Raw genomic sequence first — 21,199 nt, forward strand, 5'->3', positions numbered from 1 at the left:
TATAACTTTCTGAAACCAGTTGATTTGAAAGAAAAAGAATTTAGCTGGAATACCCCTGTAAGGAATGCTCCTCAAGCTGCTTATATGTAAAACATTCACATGTTTATGCCTTCCCCCACAGTCAATAGAGGAGGGCCATCATAAAAAGACAAGGGAATCAGTGTTTTTTGATGGCATATTGCTGTTTTTTACTGGATTGTCTACTCAGAATTTTTTCAAATTCCATCCATACCAAACCTACATGGATCATTATTATTTTACCACAGCGGTCATACTCGCCAACAACGGTACTAGTGTATTGCCAGCATTTCCAATCATCTGCTCTGAAGATCAGTGTAGCTGTATAGTTATCTTTTTTTTTCTGCTCTCAAATATATAACAAATCTTATCCATATGCTAAAGAAATGTGCCTGTGGTGTGGATTTGTAAGTAGGGATTTGTTACTAGATTTTCCCCCTTGACGTTGGGAGAAAAGTGACAACTTCAGTTTGGGATTTTGCTGCTGAAAACCTTTGGATCTGCCAAAAAAGTGCAGGTGTGGAGAAATGTTTCAAGGGGCGAAAAATGTTTCCTTTCAAATGAACTGCTGTCAGAAATTTGTGCTTTCTGCTGCCACCTCTTTCTGTGACAGGTTTTTGTTTATTGGCCTCCAGGGCTAAAGTGGTTGTCCGGCAAAAATATTTTTCTTTCAAATCAACTGATCTAAGAAAGTTATATAGATTTGTAAGTTACTTCTATTTGAAAATCTCAAATATTCCCATACTTATCAGCTGCTGTATGTTCTGTGACAGACTGAAAAGAATATACCACTTCTTGCAGGTCATACAGCAGCTGATTAGTACTGGAAGAGATGAGATATCTAAATATATACCTTTCTTAAACCAGTTGATTTGAAAGAAAAAGATTTTTTCCAGAATACCCCTTTAGTGTTTTGTGTCCAGCCAATCCCATCTGTGGCTGTTACAGAGACTGGTGAAGGGCTAGGGAAGTCTCCCCACAGTCATGTCAGATAATTTATATATATTTTTTCTGTTTATAACTTACCTCCCAACAAAATCCTCCCTGTTTGATGTGGATTTCCCTGTAGATTAGCTGTAGATTTTTTTTTACAGCAGTATTACTATGTGTAAGTGTACCCTTACAAGCACCCTATTATATATACATCTAATGAGTTTTGTTTTTTTTTTTGGGGGGGGGGGGGGGGTCATATTTACTCGCATCAGTGTTAGGGTATATGCTCCTTGAGTACATGTCGCGGATTCCGCTGCTCGTCTCTGCACACTCCCGCTTGGCTCCCTGCCCGTCCCATAGGCTCCATTCTATGGTCAGGCGGATTCTGCTGCTCACCCAAAGAATCAACATGTCATGAGCATAGAATGGAGTCTATGGGATGGGTGGAACGCACTGGGATGAGAGGCGGAAACCCTGTGGAGTTACCCGCCACGTTAATTCAATGTGCTTATACCCTAATGCAGAATCAATATAAAAACCCAGTTGTCCTGTGGATATCGGTTTATGAATGTTTATATAAATGCAACTGCTGTAAACCAGTCACAATTGCACCATACCAATATACTCAGTAGTCAAGTCTTAAGAACGTCCCCATTTCCTGTGTGTCAGATGGTTTTGGCATCCTCAGTGAGCAGGTTTAGCAGGAGGAAGGCTATATGCAAATGATTATTCTAACAAAGCAGCATCCCTAATTACCCGAGCCCCGGATTAGACATGTTTCAGTGTGCATGAGTTACCATCAACAGATTTTTTTTCTTTTTCCGCCAGTGCTTTAGTCAGCAGCTTCTGCAAACAAACATGTCTCTTTGCATTTGATTAACTGACTGTCATAGCCTTCATTTGCATGGAAAATAGAGCTGTGTGTAAGGGCATCCTAGGAAGTACTACACTCACTTTCCACAGGTGGCTAAGAGATGTGTACATGAGTGTCACCTGTATTCCTTCCAGCATTGCTTCAGGGCCACATTCAGACTGTTAGCACATATGTGGAAGATTTTACCCAGTGCATTGCCAAGGTACAATCCACATAATTTCTATAGCAGAGTAAAGTCAGCTAAAAGTCTGCTCTGACTTATGCTCAGATATTTTTTTTTTACTAGAGATGAGGGAATTTATGTAAGTTTGGCTGAAACCAAACCTGATTGCTCTGCCGTTACATCCCCTACCTGGAGAAGATTGATGCAGCCCTGTTTTACAAGCAAAAAGTCACATTTTCATTCTGGGGTTTAGGCTGGGTTCACACTGCATTTTTGCAATCCGTTCAACGTATCCATTTTTAATTGGTTACTTTTAACGGACAGAAAAACTTAGTCAGCACTACTTTTTGTCCGGTAAAAAAAAAATGCATCTATTTTGATCTCTTTTTTATAATGGAAGTCAATGGAAATATGGATCTAAATGGATGACACGCAATTGCATCCCTTTTTGCATCTGTTTATTCCATAAAACAGATATGTTAAACAGATTTAAAAAAACGCAGTGTGAACCCAGCCTGAGAGTCCATTTACACAGAAAGGTTATCTGACAGGTTATCTGCCAAAGATTTAGGGTACAAACACACACGGCATATACGCTGCGTATTTACTGCTGCGATACGCGGCAGATACGCAGCAGATTAGATCTAAATAACTGAACACAGTATCAAATCTGCACCATCAGATCTGCTGCGTATTTGCTGTGTGTGTTTGTACCCTTAGGGTACAAACCCACACACCGTATACACAGCAGATACGCAACAAATACGCAGCAAATACGCAGCAGATTTGTTGGTACAGATTTGATGCTGTGTTCAGTTATTTAGATATAATCTGCTGCGTTTTTGCTGCGTATTTGCTGCGTGTTTGTTGCAGTAAATACGCTGCTTATACGGTGTGTGGGTTTATACCCTTAGGGTACAAACACACACACCCGATACGCAGCAGATACGCAGCAGATACACAGCAGATTTGATGCTGTGTTGAGTTATTTAGATCTAATCTGCTGCGTATTTGTTGCGTATCGCAGCAGAAAATACGCTGCGTACACGGTGTGTGTGTTTATACCCTTAAAGCCAAAGCCAGGAATAGATTTAAAAAGAGGAGAAATCTCAGTCTTTCCTTTATGACCTGATCTCTGTTTATAGTCTGTTTCTGGCTTTGGCTTCAAATCTTTGGCAGATAATCTGTCAGATAATCTTTCTGTGTAAATGGACCCTTAGTTCTAGCTCTTCTGCTGCCACAGATATGGTACGCAGCATGTTTTCTGCGTAGGCTATGTTCACACTACATCTTTTATGCAAAATAACAACCGTTTTTCCTAAACATTATTTTACGTTATTTATGACCGTCATTATCATACAACTCTGCCTATAAAAGATGTTGTGTGAACATAGCCATAATATGATTCCAGTGGCTGTAGTGAAGCGTGCCTAATGGTATGTTAAAGGGGTTGTGCGGCGCTAAAAAAATATTCACAGAATAACACACATTACAAAGTTATACAACTTTGTAATGTATGTTATGTCTGTGAATCGCCCCCTTCCCCTTGTACCACCACCCCCACCCGTGTACCCGGAAGTGTGTGGTGCATTATACATTACCTGATCCGTGTCGAGCCCGTCCGCCATCTTGTGCCAAACGTCATCTACGGCCGGCCGAATCGCTGCCGCCGTCCCCCCTCTGCCGCGTCATAACTGTGCTCAGCCGCGATTGGCTGAGCACAGTTATGCTCAGCCAATCACGGCTGAGCAGCTGATGACGCGGCCGCAGCCGCTCGACATGGATCAGGTAATGTATAATGCACCACACACTTCCGGGTACACGGGCGGGGGGGGTGGGACACGGGGAAGGGGGCGATTCACAGACATAACATACATTACAAAGTTGTATAACTTTGTAATGTGTGTTATTCTGTAAATAATTTTTTAGCGCCGCACTACCCCTTTAAAGTGTTCCAGGCTGATTTGTGAGGCTGGACTTTTATTAGTTTAGTCCATTATATTTCCAATTTGGTGAGGGATCATCCTTATGGAGGAAGCAGTGTGTTTTGTATGTGCATTTTTATTTCTGAAAAATCAATAAAAACATTCAAAGTAAAAAAAAAAAAGTAATAGAGTTACATAAGTGACCACATTCCTGCATTAGATACTGTAGTGTTGTGCACAATTTCCTTAGTAATAGATATTTTATGCTCTGCAGCTCCTAAACCTCCCCTAAAGAAATTAGTTCCCTTTAAAATTCCAGCTCCATAGCTAAAAGGCAGCGTGCCATGTTGTGTGCGAACAAAACGCTCCATTGTGAGACATTCCGCTACTGTCTTACTGTTACGGCCCACTGTTTAGCGTTCATGCTTAGCAATATTGGGATGTTAAGAGGACATGATCCTTATAGGAGCTAATGCAAAGGAAAAGTGCAACAGAGATCTGTTGTTGGGAACAGAATCTACAATTGATTACCTTGTTCCCTTTTATTGGAGGTCTTTATACGCACCGTGTCACCACTTTATTGGGTATGGATGGAGTATTTTCTGTTTTTTTGTTTTTTTTCTGTAACACTTTTTTTACTTGTGTTTTCCTAAAGAAAATTACATATTTAAAGACTACTTAATTTTTTTAAATTAAGATTTAATGGCTGGCTATGTTCACACAGTGTATTTATTATATGTATATATTTTATGCATCAAAATAAATATTTTATACCTGAAAACCATTTCCCATTTAATTAAAAGGGAAAACATTGGTTGTACTATTCATATGTTGTTTTATATTGCTCAGTTCTTACACTTGTAATAAGACTTGTTTAATGTTTATTGTATCCGGCTGATTAAAAAAAAAAAAACTCACTTTGTCAGGACAGAAAGAAAGAGTGACACAGTATATAAGGTGCAAAAAACAGGGCTGGTGTTTGTGTATTTTGCATCCAAAACATCCTATCTAGTCCAGGGCAGCTGTACTGTAAGGGCCCTATTCCACAGGACGATTATCGTTCGCATAATCGTTAACGATAAACGATCCAAACGACCGGTATTGCGAAAGACCTGAAATCGTTCACCGATTTACATGGAACAATAATCGTTACTTATGATCATTCTTGCCGTCTTGTTATCGCTATTGCGTTCGTCACTACTGCGAACGACCGAATGACATCTTATTCAATGCGAACGATTTGCGAACAAGCAACGATAAAAATAGGTCCAGGTCTTATTAAACGATCAACGATTTCTCGTTCGGTCGTTAATCGTTAACTGCTATTCAAACGAACAATTATCGTTTAGATTCGAACGATTTAACGATAATCTGAACGATAATCGTCCCATGGAATAGGGTCCTAAGGGTACATACACACACTGCAGATGCTGGCGTAAATACCACGGCTGTGCCAAGCCCTTTGACTATTATAAACCAAATGAAGTCTACTAGAAACTACATATAGTCTACTTTCCAGATAGATAGATAGCATTTTTTTGTGGAAAAATGTGTTAGATCACACTTTTGAGTTGCCCATAAAAAGGATATGGTAGCATACCATTTTGCCAGTATTTTGTCATACAAAGGTGCCAAACCTCGAAAGCTTGATATGTATCCAAAGACTATGGCTCAGATTTAAAAATACTGTAATTTGCTCACAGCAACCAATCACAGCTCAGGGTTTTTTTGTTTTTTTTTTATCTTACTAAGCTCTGGTAAAGTGAGAGTTGTTCTTGGTTGATATGGGCATATTACACTAGTTTCACACAGTTTGATAAATCTGAGCCGATCTGTAGAGCACGGATGGGGAACCTTTGCTCCTCCAGCAGTTGCAAAACTACAACTCCCATCATGCCTGGACAGCCAAAGCTAAAGCTTTGGCTGTCCAGGCATGATGGGAGTTGTAGTTTTGCAACAGCTGGAGGGTCGGAGGTTTCCCATCCCTGCTGTAGAGTGATCGGCTCTGGAGCTCAGTCTATGTATGTAGAGTGTAGTGTATATACAAATACAGCACCTCCATACAGCCCTGATCCCCAAGGTATACTCAGAGAGGAAACGTACAAGACAAGCATACACATTACTGTTAGTGTACTCTTGGTTTAAGCATCACTTTTTACAACTGTTTTTTGCTTGGTGAAAAGAGAGAGCAGAGGGCATTGTGGTATTCTATATAATCACTTTAGCATCCTAAAATAGAGAGGCTGCAGCTCTTGTAGACATGCCAGAGGTTGCACAGGATCTGTCCCTTCTCATTATGGTGTTGGCCTTGACATAAAGCATTCTTTATCCCTCAGTGCATAGGCTTCCTGTTTTGATCTTTTCCTCTAAGCTTTGATGTAATCCAGTTTTCTGCACTTGGTAAAATGATTCCATCTTCACAAAGTAAATATTGTTCTATGTCAGATTATTCAGTAGCAGCACCCTGTCCCCCCAGCTGGGTAGCATGTATATATGTATCACTAATGGCTTGTTCACACATTGCTTTACGCTTGTGCTACTGCCACAAAGGGATGTTCCAGTGTATTTTCTCTAGAAGTTGCTAATACAGTGCAGATTAATACTCTTCTGTAGGGCTACAAGGATATGGTCATATTGCACTCTACTGGATTTGCACAATTTATTTTTTACAATTTTCCCAAATGTTATGTCTGATCGCAAGGTCATAAAATATAAGTAGATGTCCGGCCGCTGTTTACTAGGTCGATTTTTATCGCACTTGTGCCAACTTACTGCCTAAAAACTGAGACTTGGGGTCCCTTGTTTTTTGTTATCTTTGGGGGTTGCAGAGGTCGGATTTCCTTTTATCAAACATTTATAGCTTTTCCAGTAAGACAAAACTAATAGTGGGACATTATCCTTTAGGGATATGTATAAAAAAAATTATTGGTATGAATAGAAATAAATCTTCCAATAAATACAATACTGCTCTCCATTGCCCATGGGCACTGCATTATCCTCTGTGATGCTTCATCTGTATGATGTCATGTCACATGGCCATATCCTTCAGGAGAAAGTCGAGATATATTCCTTGGAGTACATACCCCAGACACATTCAACTGGATGCCGATACAGTGACTTCTGCCATTGTCAATTTATTCTTCTTTTTTTGTGTGTGTGTACTGAAGAGTATAGTCAGTATTTATGAAACAATAGAATACCAATATATACCAGTGTAGTAAATAGAGTTCTGTCGGCATATTGGATACGCACATCTGGAGACCATAGAGCTCACATAAGACTGTGAACATAACCTAAGATGTATGGAATAGATTTCTGAAGCCTGATTTTTAAATTTAGGCTGATAACATTTAAAGGGTATTTTCTTTTTCAAGGAAAAGCTGAAAATGTTTAGTTCACATTCTTCACTGAGATCAAGTGGTTAATGGATTTACATCTTTCTGTATTTCTGAGGATTTCAGTCATGTTCTCTTAATGTCAAGTTGTCTGTAGCCATACAGTGATCAGTTGTCTAGCTCTCGGTCATTATTTCTGGAGAGAAAAAAAAACATGAAATTAGAATATGTAAGGCAGTGTTCACGCAGGTTATTTTTCCGACATGCTGTGGAATTGTAAGAATTCCCTCCACATATTGTATTATAGACTGCTGCAGTTTGGAGGGCATGTTCATTTTTGTGCTCTCCTGGCTGTGAGGAAGGTTTCTTAGTATTTATTCCAGTTAGCTAAATATTTTATGAAAGCGGCCAATATTGACCTGTGTAATAAGCCGATGAATGAGCAATCATTTAAAGCAGTCATTGGCCAAGAACTTTCTGTTGCTTTGCTGAAACAGTCTAGTTCTTTGGCTTTATAACATCCTGTATAATTGAATATGTGCGGCTGATGAATGATGGAAGCAAATGGCAGCACAGACAGTCCAGTGGTCGCTTGTTCAGCCCTCCCTGCATAATGCTCAAGCCTTGTCATAGGCTTTTTACATGAGCACAGATCTATGAAATCAGAGCTTGTTTACAGAGTGCATCAGCGACTGGTTTGGATAGCATAAGATTTTTGGTCCTTTTGTCATCAGTTTAGCACGTGTTTTTCTATTGAGCATTTTCTAGGGCCTCTCAATGATGGGCATAATCTCTTTGTTCTCGGATAGAGGAGTCTGGCAGCATCTTATTCTAGTAAAATTACTGCCTGACCCATTTTTTCTCAGATGGATAAGCCACCACCAGAGCAGTCAAGAAAGAAGCTATGTTATTACAACCTTGATAATTCAGTATTATGCACATTGGGTAAGCCCAAATTTGAGGATTTTCTTTGGATTCTGCACAAAAAAATACAGTATGGTAGTTAGCAATATAGATAGATATGTAGATAAATAGACTGAGTTTTGAAAATGCCATACACATATAGCAGAAGTATTCCATAGGGAAATCTTTCCAGTCTGCAGCATGCTCATTATTTTACACAAATGCCAAGGATTTTCAGAGTAGTTTCCTCCTCTTTGATGTATAGCAGTGAAATACTTGGCACAATCCACAGCAAAATAAGCATGCAACACATATATATTTTTCTGTGGAATCACCTTAGATGTGTGCCACAAGAAGATTGTCTATATACCTAGTAGTAATGTTCCAGGAACCATGATGCAAAATAACGTTCTTTTTTTGACCACACAGCTTTCACCATGCAGCCAGCACCTGTTTGCACACTCTTACACTGTATGTTCTCAAAAATCCAATTAGCTTCAAAAAAGTGATTTAATTTGCCTATTTAATGAAGCTTATTAAAAAAAAATCTTCGGTAAAACCGGAGTTCAGAAGCCTGCGTTCCTGTAATGAAATTATCTGATGGATGTGTCAGAAGGGATGCCTGGTGTTACTTTATAATAAGAGCTAGTCACTAGAGGATCGCTGCCAGCTCACTTTGTGACAGCATTGTACTCTATTTTTTTTCCCTCTCAACTTAATTGCTTCTCATTATTTTTCTTCAAAGTTCTGGACGCAGTAAAATAATATATGAGGATATTTGTAGACATCTGCTTGTGTCTGACAGGTGTCAGGAAACCCTGCTATATGTTTCAGTGAAGAATATAAAGTCTACCAACATTCTGCAAGACTTAAAGGGGAACTCCAGTTAAGAAAGATTTAAAGGGGTACTCCGGCCAAGCTTACTTTGAACGGAGCTCAGCCACTGGATGTCCGATGTCACAGCTGCATTCTAGCGCCGCCATTCTGTGCTATGACGTCAGTTGCAGAAAGCATCTCCTGCTTCAGACTGTGCCTCCCTTCTCTTCAAGAGTATGGCACACCGCTATCTCTGAAGAGGAGGGCAGCATAGCCTGAAGCAGCTGACGTCACAGCACAAAATGGTGGCACTGGAACGCAGCCATACTGTGACTTATGTGCGCTGAACTCTGTTCAAAGTAAGCCTGGCCAGAATACCCCTTTAACCGGTTGGTCCACTCTGTCTCCACCCTTCTGTCCTCCCCCTCCCTTCTGAGACAGGTCACATGATCTCTGTCTCTTCTGTTGCCAGGCAAGCTGTGGGGAGTGAGGATAGATTATATTTATTTATTTATTTATTTATTTTAAATTAATTAATTAATTTATTTATTTATTTTTTCCCCATCTCTGAACAACCCTTTTAAAGTGAATCTGTCAACCAGTATATTCATGTTCCAAACTGCAGACACTGTTAGATACCCATTAGGTCAAGGAGACACTTGGTACCTTTCATATATCTGTCTCTTGTCTCTTCATATATCTGTCTCTAATGTAGAAAAATGTTTTTAGACTTTATGCAAAGTGGCAAAGAGGCTTTCCCAGGCCCCTGAATTGCTGCACACCTGAACGACTCCTCATCACTTCCCATCAGGGGCGGATTAACTTTACTATAGGCCCCCGGCTGTTCACCAAACCTGGGACCCCCATCCCACTGTAACTATGGTAGTACTAGCGTGGTGCTCATAGTACAGAATAAATAATGTCATGATGCCCTGCTTTGTGCAAAATTTTGGTAAAAAAGCAACAATTTTTTGCAAATCATGACAGAACTGTAGCCAGGAGACAAAACACTACTGAAAGTACAAGTCTTTTTGGGTGGCCATGGGCCTCCAAGGAGCTCAGGGCCCCGGGCTACCGCCCGGAAAGGTCCTGTTTTAATCCGCTACTGCTTCCCATCCCCGATTGTGGTTAATTTACAGCTGGAAGCTAATGGCGTGTTTACACAGACAGCTTTAGTTGACAAATTTTAGAAAGCCAAAGCCAGCTACAGACTATAAACAGAGAACAGGTCATAAAGGAAAGACTGAGATTTCTCCTCTTTTCAAGTCCATTCTTTGCTTTGGCTTCAATAATCTTTCAGAAAAAAACTTTCTGTGTAAAACCACTATTAGGGCTCTGTTATAGTTCTTTTAAGTCCCTATTACACGAAAAGATTATCGGCCATACTTGGCCCGTGTAATGGGGCTTTACACATGCATATATCTGACAGATTTTTTAAGCCAAAGCCAGAAATGGATTTGAAAAGAGGAGAAATCTCAGTCTTTCTTATATGACGTGTTCTCAGTTTATAGTCTGTTCCTGGCTTTAACTTAAAAAATATGTCAGATATCTAGGTGTGTAATAGGACTCTTGCATGGACAATGCAGCACTGCAAGTAGGTGCTGATCAGCGCTCATTTGCAGATCCTTTAGGCTGCATTCACACGATCCGTGCTCTCTCTGTGAATCATAGAAGGCACGGACGTTAAATTCTTGTCCTGGAGTGTGGAGCTTTATTACAGCGACACGAACATTCATGTAGTTTCCCTGCTCCTGGCATGATATTAATATGGGGAAACACTCCAGGACAGGGATTCTACGTCCGTGCCCTCCGTGATTTACAGATTGTGTAAAAGCATTTCATTGCAGTAATTATTTAAATGCCTTCCTTTATTGTATTAACGTAACAAAACTCCAATGTGTGTGAACATACCCTCACAAGGTTGAATCAATCATGCAGGATAATGTTCTTCACATACGCTTCTCACAGTGCACGATCATTATATTTTAATATATCCAACATTTTCACACATGACGACACTAAATATGTTATTTTTCCCCCTGAATTTATATTTTTTATTGCAATTATTTTATTTTTTTTTACTTTTTTAAAAGATTTTTTTTAAATTATAACACAATGGCCTATTACCTTTTCATCAGATATCATCTGATGTGTAAGAGTGCTGTGAATTTGAGGGTTGGTTCAATATTTCACTGTCAGGCACAGTGGGTATACTTTCTGCAGATTTTCAGTAAAAGATCAATTGTGTGTTCATGATTATATTATTATGAAGAATGGTCTTGTGTATGAGATAATAGGCTATTGTTAAACCACTTGTAATGATCTTGATGTAAAATTGGTAAACAATCCATAACTGCGCGCTCTGTAAAATGAGTCTGTGGGCATTTTACTTCTGAAGCTTCGGGTGAACTCTGAGAACGCTGTCTGAGCGGTAAATGTACGACTTGGTTTTCTTTTGCTTAAAATTTTTCATTTCTTACCTTTGCAGAAAGACCTGGCCTTGAAACCACCAGAACGAAAAGAGAAATGGGAAAGGCATCCTGCTAAGAAATCCAGAGAGTCAGGGAAATACATTTGTGCGGAGCCGAGTGAGAATGGACACAACCATGATGCGGGTAGCTCCGAGAGGGAGATGGAGAGAGGAAAGGAGCGGGACAAGAAGAAATTCCTTCTGAAACCATTCAATCAGGTATGGCTGTAAAATCCTCCTTCCACAAAAAGTTTACTTTTTTTCATCAATTTACGCACTTGGAGATGATCAAATAGTAAAGATGTGTTTGGTGCCCATAACAACCAATCAGAGCTCAGCTTTCATATCTTAAAGCTCTTGTAAGATAAAAGTCTGCCGTTGATTAGATGCCATGGGCAACAAAGAGTTTGATTTTTAAATTTCCCACAATGTTTTAATTGTACATCTGCATTATTTAAAGCGATTGTGTCATCTAGAAAACTAGGTCTAAACTGATGCATTATGTGAAATTAAATATATTTAAAATATACAATTATTTCTGAAACAGAACTATGTAAAGCAAATGTACCCATAGGGAAGGCAATAAGGCAATTTTTTTTTTTAACATTACTTATATAATACAATACAAAACCAAGTGTGACGATATCCCCTCCCCTTGGTGACACTGCCTTGTTGATCCTAATGGAGACACGTCACTGAGAGGAGGGGATATCATGACACTGGCGGAGCCAGGTCCGCCTCCAGTGCATAGAGTCGTGTCGGTGTACAAAAGCAAAACGCTGCCGGCTTTCAGACCGGGCAATCGAGATCTCCGAGCTGGTGCCAACCGGTTAATGTAAAGAAAAAAAAATGGCCTTACCTAATGGTAAATTCACTTTAAAGACTTAATAATCATCCGTGTAACTGCTTTGTTTTGATAACCTTTTGCTGTTCGTTAGACCCTTTAAGGTGAGTCAGGCATTATCGGTTTAATTGCAATATCCAGAAAGTACTGGAAGTTGATCTCCCCCAAGCCTGCAAGCAAGGGTGATTGTGGAAAAGTGTTTGTACTGTTGCATGGCAACAGCAGGGTCACAGTTCAGAGAGGAAACCAGGGAGTTATTAAATCCATGGGGAAGGAAAATGGTACAGGGATGTAAATTACTTTATGAAATTTGTACTCGTGTACTCAAGTTTTCTTTCACACCTTTGACAGGCATTTTAGTGGTGCAGTTAGTGTTACCATGCTCTTCACACTGAAATGTATAAATGGCCTGCATAAGAAATGGAAACATAAAATATTGTTGGTAGAAGACCACCTCTTCGATCTCTTATTTCCTTTCTTATTATCTAAGGATAGATATATGTTTATCCCAGGCAGGTTTAAATCTAGTTACTGTTGGAAGTTTGCTCCAAATAATCTAAAATAGCATCTACTGCTATTTTAGTAAAGTAATATTTTCTCCCAGCTAACCTCAGATTGTGTCCCCTTGTTCTTGTGTTAGATTTCTTATTAAAAACCCTTCCCCCTTGAGCCTTATTTAGGTCTTTAACATGTTTAAATGTTTCACTCTTTCCCCCTTTCCCTTATTTTCTCCAGACTAAATAGATTTAAATCCTTTAAAAAATGTCATTAACATTTTTTTTCAGAAATCAATAGTTCAAGCAATTTTAAGAAATTCTGTAGTGGGTTTTATTAAGCAAAAGTTTTTTCTTTTCTTCTGTACTCAAAATGCTGTTTTGCAGCCTCTCCCCCCTCACTTATATGTGTCCATTATGTTGTATGGAGAGGGTGGGGTAAGGGAGAGAAGACTTGTGCTTGTGTATAGCAGAGAGCACAACACAACATTCTGCAATCTTATCTCACCAAGTTTCCATATCACTCCAGTATGTGAATCCAGTGTTTTATGTGCCCAGACACAGTCTCCAAACTGTACAGACTGGCTCTGTCCTTTTCCTGCTCACTCATCCCCCCCTCCTCCATAGGTTATAATGGAAACAGCAGAACCTGTCTTTACTTTGTTCCTCTGTAATGAAGACGACTTTGCCTGATAATAGCTTTGTGAGCACAGAAGGAAACTCTTTTGCTTAATAAAACCTGTTACAGAGTTTCTTAAATTCGCTTGTACTAATAAAATAAAATAAATGACAGTTACACTTTAAGTTTTTCCGGGTTTTATGATTCAGACATCCATTATTTTTGTAGCCTGTCTTTGGACCCCTTTTATTTTATCAATATCATTTTGTAGGTGAGGTCTCCAGAACTAGACACAGATGTGGTCTCACTGTAGCTCTATACAGTGGGATCAAAATCTCCTTCCTACTGGTTAGACCTCTAGCTATACAGCCCAGCATACTATTATATATACAGGCCAGCATACCACTATATATACAGCCCAGCATACGGTTAGCTTACCCCACCGCCTGGCTGCAATAGTGACTCATTTTAGGCCTGTCAGAAATCACTACCTCTAAACCCTTCTCTTTTGAAGTCTTCCCTTACACAAAACTGACAATATGATACTCAGAGGATTCCTTCTCCCCAAGTGCATTATTTTTGGACAGATTGAATAGCATTTCCATTGTTTGGGCCGCATAGCTAAATCATTTTCATTATAACAGATACCTCCAGGAATATCAACCCTATTGCCTATCCTGTCATCAGCAAACAGACAAATCTTACCTACCAAATCTTCTCCTGTCACTTACAAACATATTCAAAAAAATAGGACCCAGAACAGACCCTTGTGGCACACCACTTGTAACTGGTTTCTGCTGTATATAAACACCATTAATAGCAGCCCTCTGATATCTATCCTTTAGCCAACATCAAATCCACTGAACTATCCAGGGATTAAACACAATTTTCACTAACTTCTCTATCAGCTCTTTATGGGGAACTGTATCAAAGGCTTTGCTGAAGTCCAGTTTGGTGATATTTATGGCATCAGCCTTATCCAGAACTTTTGTGAAATAACAAAGAAATCAATGAGATTAGTCTGATCCGCCCATGTCTGGTCAGCGCTCTCTTCCCTCTCGTTCTCCCCTCGCTGCCTGTGCAAATCCATGTCAGTGGGGAGCAGCGGGAGGGGCTGCCTGGACGATCCTTAGATCATTCGGGCTCCCCATTAAAGTCAGCGGCGGTCTGCTGCCAAAGCTCCGATTACACGGGGTAACCGGCAGCAGACCACCCCTGCAAAAGTCATTGTGCATGTTGGCTGATTATGAAGTTTCAACATATCCTATTACACAAAACGATTATTGGCCTGAGCAGTCTGTAGCGCTGGATAACCCCTTTAACTATATTAGTTGAGATGGGAATAACCCTTTAAAAAGGAGCTGTCCAGGATTAGAAAAACATTACTTGACAAGTCCTACGTAACTATGTTAGTTGAGATGAGAATACCCCTTTGAAAAGCTATTTCTGTGACAGACATCTTTAATTGAAAGCCTTTGTGTGTCATACCCTGATAGAATTGCTAGTAAATGTAATTATATCTTGTATACAGCCCCTAGAATGCCAAATAGACTGAAAAGAAAGCATTGTCTGTTTCTGTGGAGGTACATGGTACATCATGTGATTTTTGTCACCTACTCAGCAGCTCCGACGTCCCTATTATAATGGATTTGTCATAGTGACAGGGTCTGATAACACTGACGCCTTTGTAGTAAGTGAATGATATTAGTAGCTCGTTTACGTGATGCGGCAGCCGTTCTTTTAGAAGTTGACGCTGTTCTTTGCGATCGGTTATGTGTACACGTCCGTCCTGCTCGTTGCATACTTGACGACATACCGTATAAGATGTGGAAGAATGAAACAATGCCGTTTACTGCCATAGTGATTTTCATCTATTTCTTGTTTTATATCTTTTTCTTCATTTCAGAGCATTATATCACTGTCTGATCACAAACATATGGCTTCTACATTATTGATGAAAGAAAATGGCTTTTCCATAGAAACTGCAGCTAGTTTGTTTAGCATTCCTCGGTACAAGGGATTGGTATAAGCCAGTTGTCTGAGTGCAAACAAATGTACACAGATTTTACTAATGAGTGGATCCTACAAAATTGAAACTAACACATTGTGGCCCAGCGCTGTCAGGATGGTGAATTATTTCTGTCAGTCCTGTAATGGTGGGGGCTTGTATGGGGCTGTAGGGTCTCGGGGAAAGGAACAACAGCACGCTGTGAAGAGGGCACAGATGGCTGTCCCTTCTACTGCAACAATAATCTGTGACTGCATCAAATTCACAGCTGCTCACCCAATCCACGAGGGGATCCCCAGCTCAGTGTAGAGGAGGGATGCTCAGGATACAGAGCCTTACTGAACTCATCTCAGGCCAAACCATGTAATCTAGCTGCTCCTCATCACAACATACTCTAATTGCATACAATACTCATAGCAGATGGATTCAACTCCAGCAGTAAAAGACGGATACATGTCAACTAAAACTATACTTAAGGACCTTTCACAGGGGCCGATTATCAGCAAAGAGCGTTCTTAGAAACTCTCATTCAGCTCATAATTGACTTGTGTAAAAATGACAGCGATCAGCTGATGAGTGTGAAACCTGCCCGTTCATCGGCTGATGGCACCTTTTGCGCTAAAAAAAGTATCGCTATCGGCTGTACATCTCCCTTAGGGCCCTATTACACCAACAGATTCTGATTCTGATTTTTTTTTTTTTTTAACCAAAGCCAGGAATGGACTATGAACAGGGAACAGGTAGCAATGGAAAGACTGAGATTTCTCCTCTTTTCAAATCCATTCCTCGCTTTGGCTCAAAATATTCTGTCAAATAATCTGTTGGTGCAATAGGGCCCTTAGGGTATGTTCACACTGAGTAAAACAGGCGGAATTCCTCGGCGGAGATCCATGTCAATGGGATGGCTCGCCCACCTCCGCTTTCACAGCTCTCAGCTCAAATAATTCTTTGAGCGGCGGAAGCGGAGGCACACAAGCCATCTTATTGACACGGAGCTCCGCCGCGGAATTCTGTCTGTTTTACTCAGTGTGAACAGGCCCTTAGAGATGAGCGCAACTTGAGCATGTCTGAATCCGATTGTTCAGCAGTTGAATACCGGTGGCTGAACAAGTTGGATGCAGTCCTAGGGAGTCTGGAAGAACATGGATTCAGTATATGGTCTAGGGCTACATCCAACTTATTTAGCCTCAGGTATTTAAAGGCTGAAAGATTGGACTTGAGTATGCTCATGTTGCGCTCATCTTAAATCTTCCTGTGTAAACAGGATATGTGTGACCGATAGCAATATATTTATATGGCCACATTACTGGCCATGTAATAGCCAGATTACTCAATGTAAAAGGACCCTTAGAGAATGTATCACCTAAAATTTTGTTTTCCTAGTTAAAAGAGAAGTCCAGTGAGACTCAAAAATGACAGAAAGGCAATGGGGTGCAGGAACATAATGAACTAAGTATACTTACCAGTCCCATACCATAGCGCTGCTCCTGGGTCTTGACGACTCCTAGAAACTTAAAAAATATATTGATTGAGATGGGAATACCTCTTTAAGACCAGTGCTGTGGAATACGTTGGTGCTGTATAAATAAATATTATTAGTATTCCTGGCACACATTCTTCTTTTTTTTTTTTTTTTTTCTAATGGTAAATTTTGCAGTTCAGTTCTCTGCACACTTTTAGGGCCATCCATCATGCTCTTGCTTTTTTAACAGCAGTTTAGGATATTTTTTTTACATGGAACATAAGCTGATCTGTCACTTTTTTGTCAAGTTTGAAAATCATGGCAATAAAAGTGATAAAACGACAAAAAGTCTTGCAGATGTACCCCATGTACAGAAAGAATTCTTACTTTGATCGCCGCAGATGTTACATAATGAAGCTGTTTTTCCTTTTATTCTCAAGCAGTTATGTTCTCTTCTGCCTCCCAACATATTCCATCAGCCTACATAACTATGCCTTGTCCTCCTCCCTTTTTCGTCCCACCCTTGTGCCTCTAGAGAACAATTGACACTCATGACAGAATGTAATTAAAGCCTGGTTATTATGTTTTTATAAGATGTAAGGAAACCTTGCGATTATCTGGTGTCCACACAGATACATGTATACTGCTTCAACACTGCAGACAGCATCATGCATTGTGTAGTGGCATGGCAGTTTACTGCAGCTCAGCTCCTATTCACTTTAATGGGAGCTAAGCTGAACTAACCCAGCATAGCCACTACACAACGCAGAATACAGTCCCCCCCCCATTGCATATTATTAACCTTTCCTTTGGACAGGTCATCAATTTATCCTGGAAAACCATTTTATTTGACTTTATTATATAGTGATGCCTAGGTGTTCCCTTATTTTATTTTTTGAGCAGTGTACATCTATGCATCAGGGCTCTAGGCTAAAAGACATCTCTTGGGTGCTTTTGGCGCCTAAGCCTAAAAATTTAGAAGCCACAATATATTTTGTTGGTCACTATCTTGAACACTCTGTAGTGTTCAGACTAGCTTAGTGAATTTTTCAAGACTTTCAAGTACAGCGGTGCATTTCATCTGACCGCAAACTCTTTGAACCAGGCCTGGTTTTTAGCTCATGATTATGAAAAAAAACCACCAATTGCATAAAAAACACATCTTGCTTTTTATTTTGGATGCAATGCATTTTGAGGGTCAAACTCCCTTTTCATCAGGCACGTTGCCTGATGAAGAGGGCAGTTGACCCTCGAAACATGTAAAGTTAGTGTGCATCTGTGATTATATATACAGTTGCCTTTCAGGTTTATTTGTCTGCAGAGGCAGCACAGGTGTGTTCTTTTTTTTTTCTCTATATATGTATAGTGAATTTTTGGGTTACTATAGACAACAAGTGACAGGGACTTTTGGGCTTCTGGTAGGGGACACTTGCCATTTCCTCATTTAGTGAAGCTGCCAGAGGTTATTTCTACAACACATTTGCAGGCTTCTACTCTTTGGACGTTTCCTGGCCAAACATACAAGACAATTGTATTTTAGTGGTTTTCATTTATGTACAATACTTCCTTTCTTGTGGTCATAATAGATTTCAGTTCTAGCTTCACAATCAAGGAAACGCGCAGTGAGACAATGAGGGCAGGAAAAGAACTCTTGTAGAGGTCACAGGAAAAATAGGTCCTAAAATGTGCAATTATATAGCAGAGGAAATTATAAAGCTATCTGCAATGGTTTTGTGGCATTGAAAGTTGCAAAGTATGGCACACACCATACTAGTGGATTTAGTGGAAATGGGTATGGTCTCTATTATTCTGTTGTTTAAAACCAGAAAATGGCACAGATTCTGATGCAAGTCTATGGTTGCTCATAGCTGGCATACATTTATTTTTCAGGCCTATAGGCTGTATCCTTCATGCTGGTGAGCACATGGATCTGAAACCTTGTCCCCACAAGTTCACCAATGCCCACATGATAGTAAATGCATACGAGCATGGAAGACACAACCTGACCACAATGCTCGAAATTTAATATGTGTGCAAGTTTTACTGTAACTACCTTTAGTTGGCATGTAAAATTCCTTGTTTACGGAAGGTGACGAGTTTATAGTTCAGTGTAGCTCAGGTCTGTTGTAGTTGCAGTACTTTAAAGTACCCACAATCTGACCCCCCCACCCCCCCACCCCCCCAAAAAAACAAAAAAAAAAAAACCGCTTGTACCTTCAGATAGCTGCTTTTAATCCAAGATCTGTCCTGCGGTCCGTTCGGCAGGTGATGAAGTTATTGTCCTAAAAAACAACTTTTAAACTTGCAGCCCATGCCAAACGGGAGTATCTGTGCTCTTACTGTCCCCCCTCCGGGGATTGTGGGTACAGAGTCGCTTTAACCAAGTCTTGACTGTCTGACATTGACCTGTAGATATCCACTAAATGTTTGAAAAAAAATCTACTGCAGCATTGTTTATTTAGAGGCTTGCCCCCTCCCCCCTTTAAAAATAAGGCCAATCTAAGACTATTGTTTAGACATGTTTAATATTGTTAATATTGTTTAGACATGTTTAATATGACCTGACCACAAATGTCCTACAAACACACATTTTGTACGCCATTTTTCCTGCTTTTTGACACATTTTTTTTATAGGTACTTCTTTGTTCAGCATTTTAGAGTGCTGAATAAAATAGTGAAAAAAGGTAACTTTCCTGCAGAAAAAAAACAACAACATGTGAATCCAGCCTTATCACCCGAAATAACAGCATCACAGGGATGTATACTGCTTTCAATATGGGTATATATGTCCCAAGGTCAGGTCAGAACATATTAGTGCAAAAACTGTCCTGGGAAGGAGTGGGTCAGTAGCTCTAAAAACAATTTTTTTATGTTGTTTTTCATTTAGAGTTGGTTATGGTTAAGTTTTGACTGAAAAACATGTAATAATTAGTTCTTTTATGGTTTGTACCTCATAGACGTTACAGGTTTTTGTGTTTTTCAGGAATTGCACTTAGTTTCAAGAATAGAGACCTCATAGGCTATGCAGTACAGTTAAGATCCCAGGGACACGTGTTAGCACTGCTTTCCATGTAGCACTCTACTTACACCTTCTCGACTAGTGCAAATAATAAAGTGTTGGCATTGTATCCAGACAGATGACTGGTGGCAATTTCTAACCTGCTGTGGACAAATGAAAATTGTAATTTGCAGTCCCTTTTCCTTAGGCCAAGGCTCTACAGGGATATATCACTTATGATAATCACACAAGCATGGTTATTTTACAGCGCAGTGTAATATCACTTCTAATGTAGGTCTGTAGGGCACATTATATTGCGTGCATTCAATAACAAAAAAAAATATCTAACAATGTTAAACCAAGATAATGACAAATCAGTTTGTTTCCTACCCCATACTTACTACAGTCACAGTAAACATATTGCATGAACGTTTGCAGCGATATATGCCACCACCAAGCGCCTTCACTCATAAACTGACTCATAAACTGACTCCATGTAATTAAACATTTTTGTAAATATGGCTGTGTATCCCATGTATCTCATTATGTGTTCCCCCCGCAGCTTGGCATCTGTTGCACTTAGGCCTCATTCCTACAGTCACATGGTCAGTCAAATGTGCATCTTTTTAACAGCTAAAACTAGCAGTAACTTTGATAAATGAAGCCAATCCTGAGTTCAGCTTAAAGAGTCACTGTTGTATTTTTTTTTTTTGGCAGAAATCAGTAGTATGGGCGATTTTAAGAAACGTTGTAATTGGGTTTGTTAGGCAAATATGCCATTATCTGCATTCAAAAAGCCTTTCCCCAGGTCCTCCCCCCTCCCTCCTCTCTCTCATTCACTGCTCTTTATCAGGAAATCTAGACTCTTCTACATCAGTCGAGCCCTGTGTAACCTATGGAGAGGGGAGGGGGAAGAGGGAGATTAGTCAGCAGCAGAGAGCAGAGAACAAAGAATTACACAGCAGGACCTGTGTGAAAGCTGTATTTAGAGGTCAGAGAGGTCAGTGTTTTTCAAAAATTATTGAAAAATAAAGACACATGCAAAATGTCGACCATATACTCAACTGTGTGAACGAGGCCTTCCTCAGCAATTCTCAGTGTATCCTATACAGCTGCAAGATCCGGCTACCAATAAGTTACAGTGCATAGGAACAGGTGCAGGGATGACACTCTCTGCCCAGAAACAAAGACTGATCATTTCGCTGTGAAATGCTGTCTGGCAAGTGAGGTCACAGGAGAGAGCTTTGGCCTCAGGCGCAGCCCCTGGCAGCCGGCGGACATGCAGTAAAGATGTACGGGCTGTTATTGTTTATAGAAACATACTGTGAACCTTCAGG

At 40.0% G+C, this 21,199-nt stretch overlaps 1 protein-coding gene across 14 annotated transcripts in view; it reads left to right on the forward strand.

Moving 5' to 3' along the window:
- Positions 1-21,199, forward strand: part of FBRSL1 (fibrosin like 1) — a 431,893-nt gene that overhangs the window by 144,482 nt on the left and 266,212 nt on the right. For all 14 annotated transcript variants that reach the window (XM_069961046.1, XM_069961041.1, XM_069961052.1 and 11 more), the window contains exon 3: positions 11,456-11,656. In XM_069961046.1, coding sequence (XP_069817147.1) covers positions 11,456-11,656 — 201 coding nt within the window. The remainder of the gene's footprint in view (positions 1-11,455; positions 11,657-21,199) is intronic.

Source organism: Dendropsophus ebraccatus, chromosome 3 (assembly GCF_027789765.1).
Source record: "Dendropsophus ebraccatus isolate aDenEbr1 chromosome 3, aDenEbr1.pat, whole genome shotgun sequence".
NCBI lineage: Eukaryota > Metazoa > Chordata > Amphibia > Anura > Hylidae > Dendropsophus > Dendropsophus ebraccatus.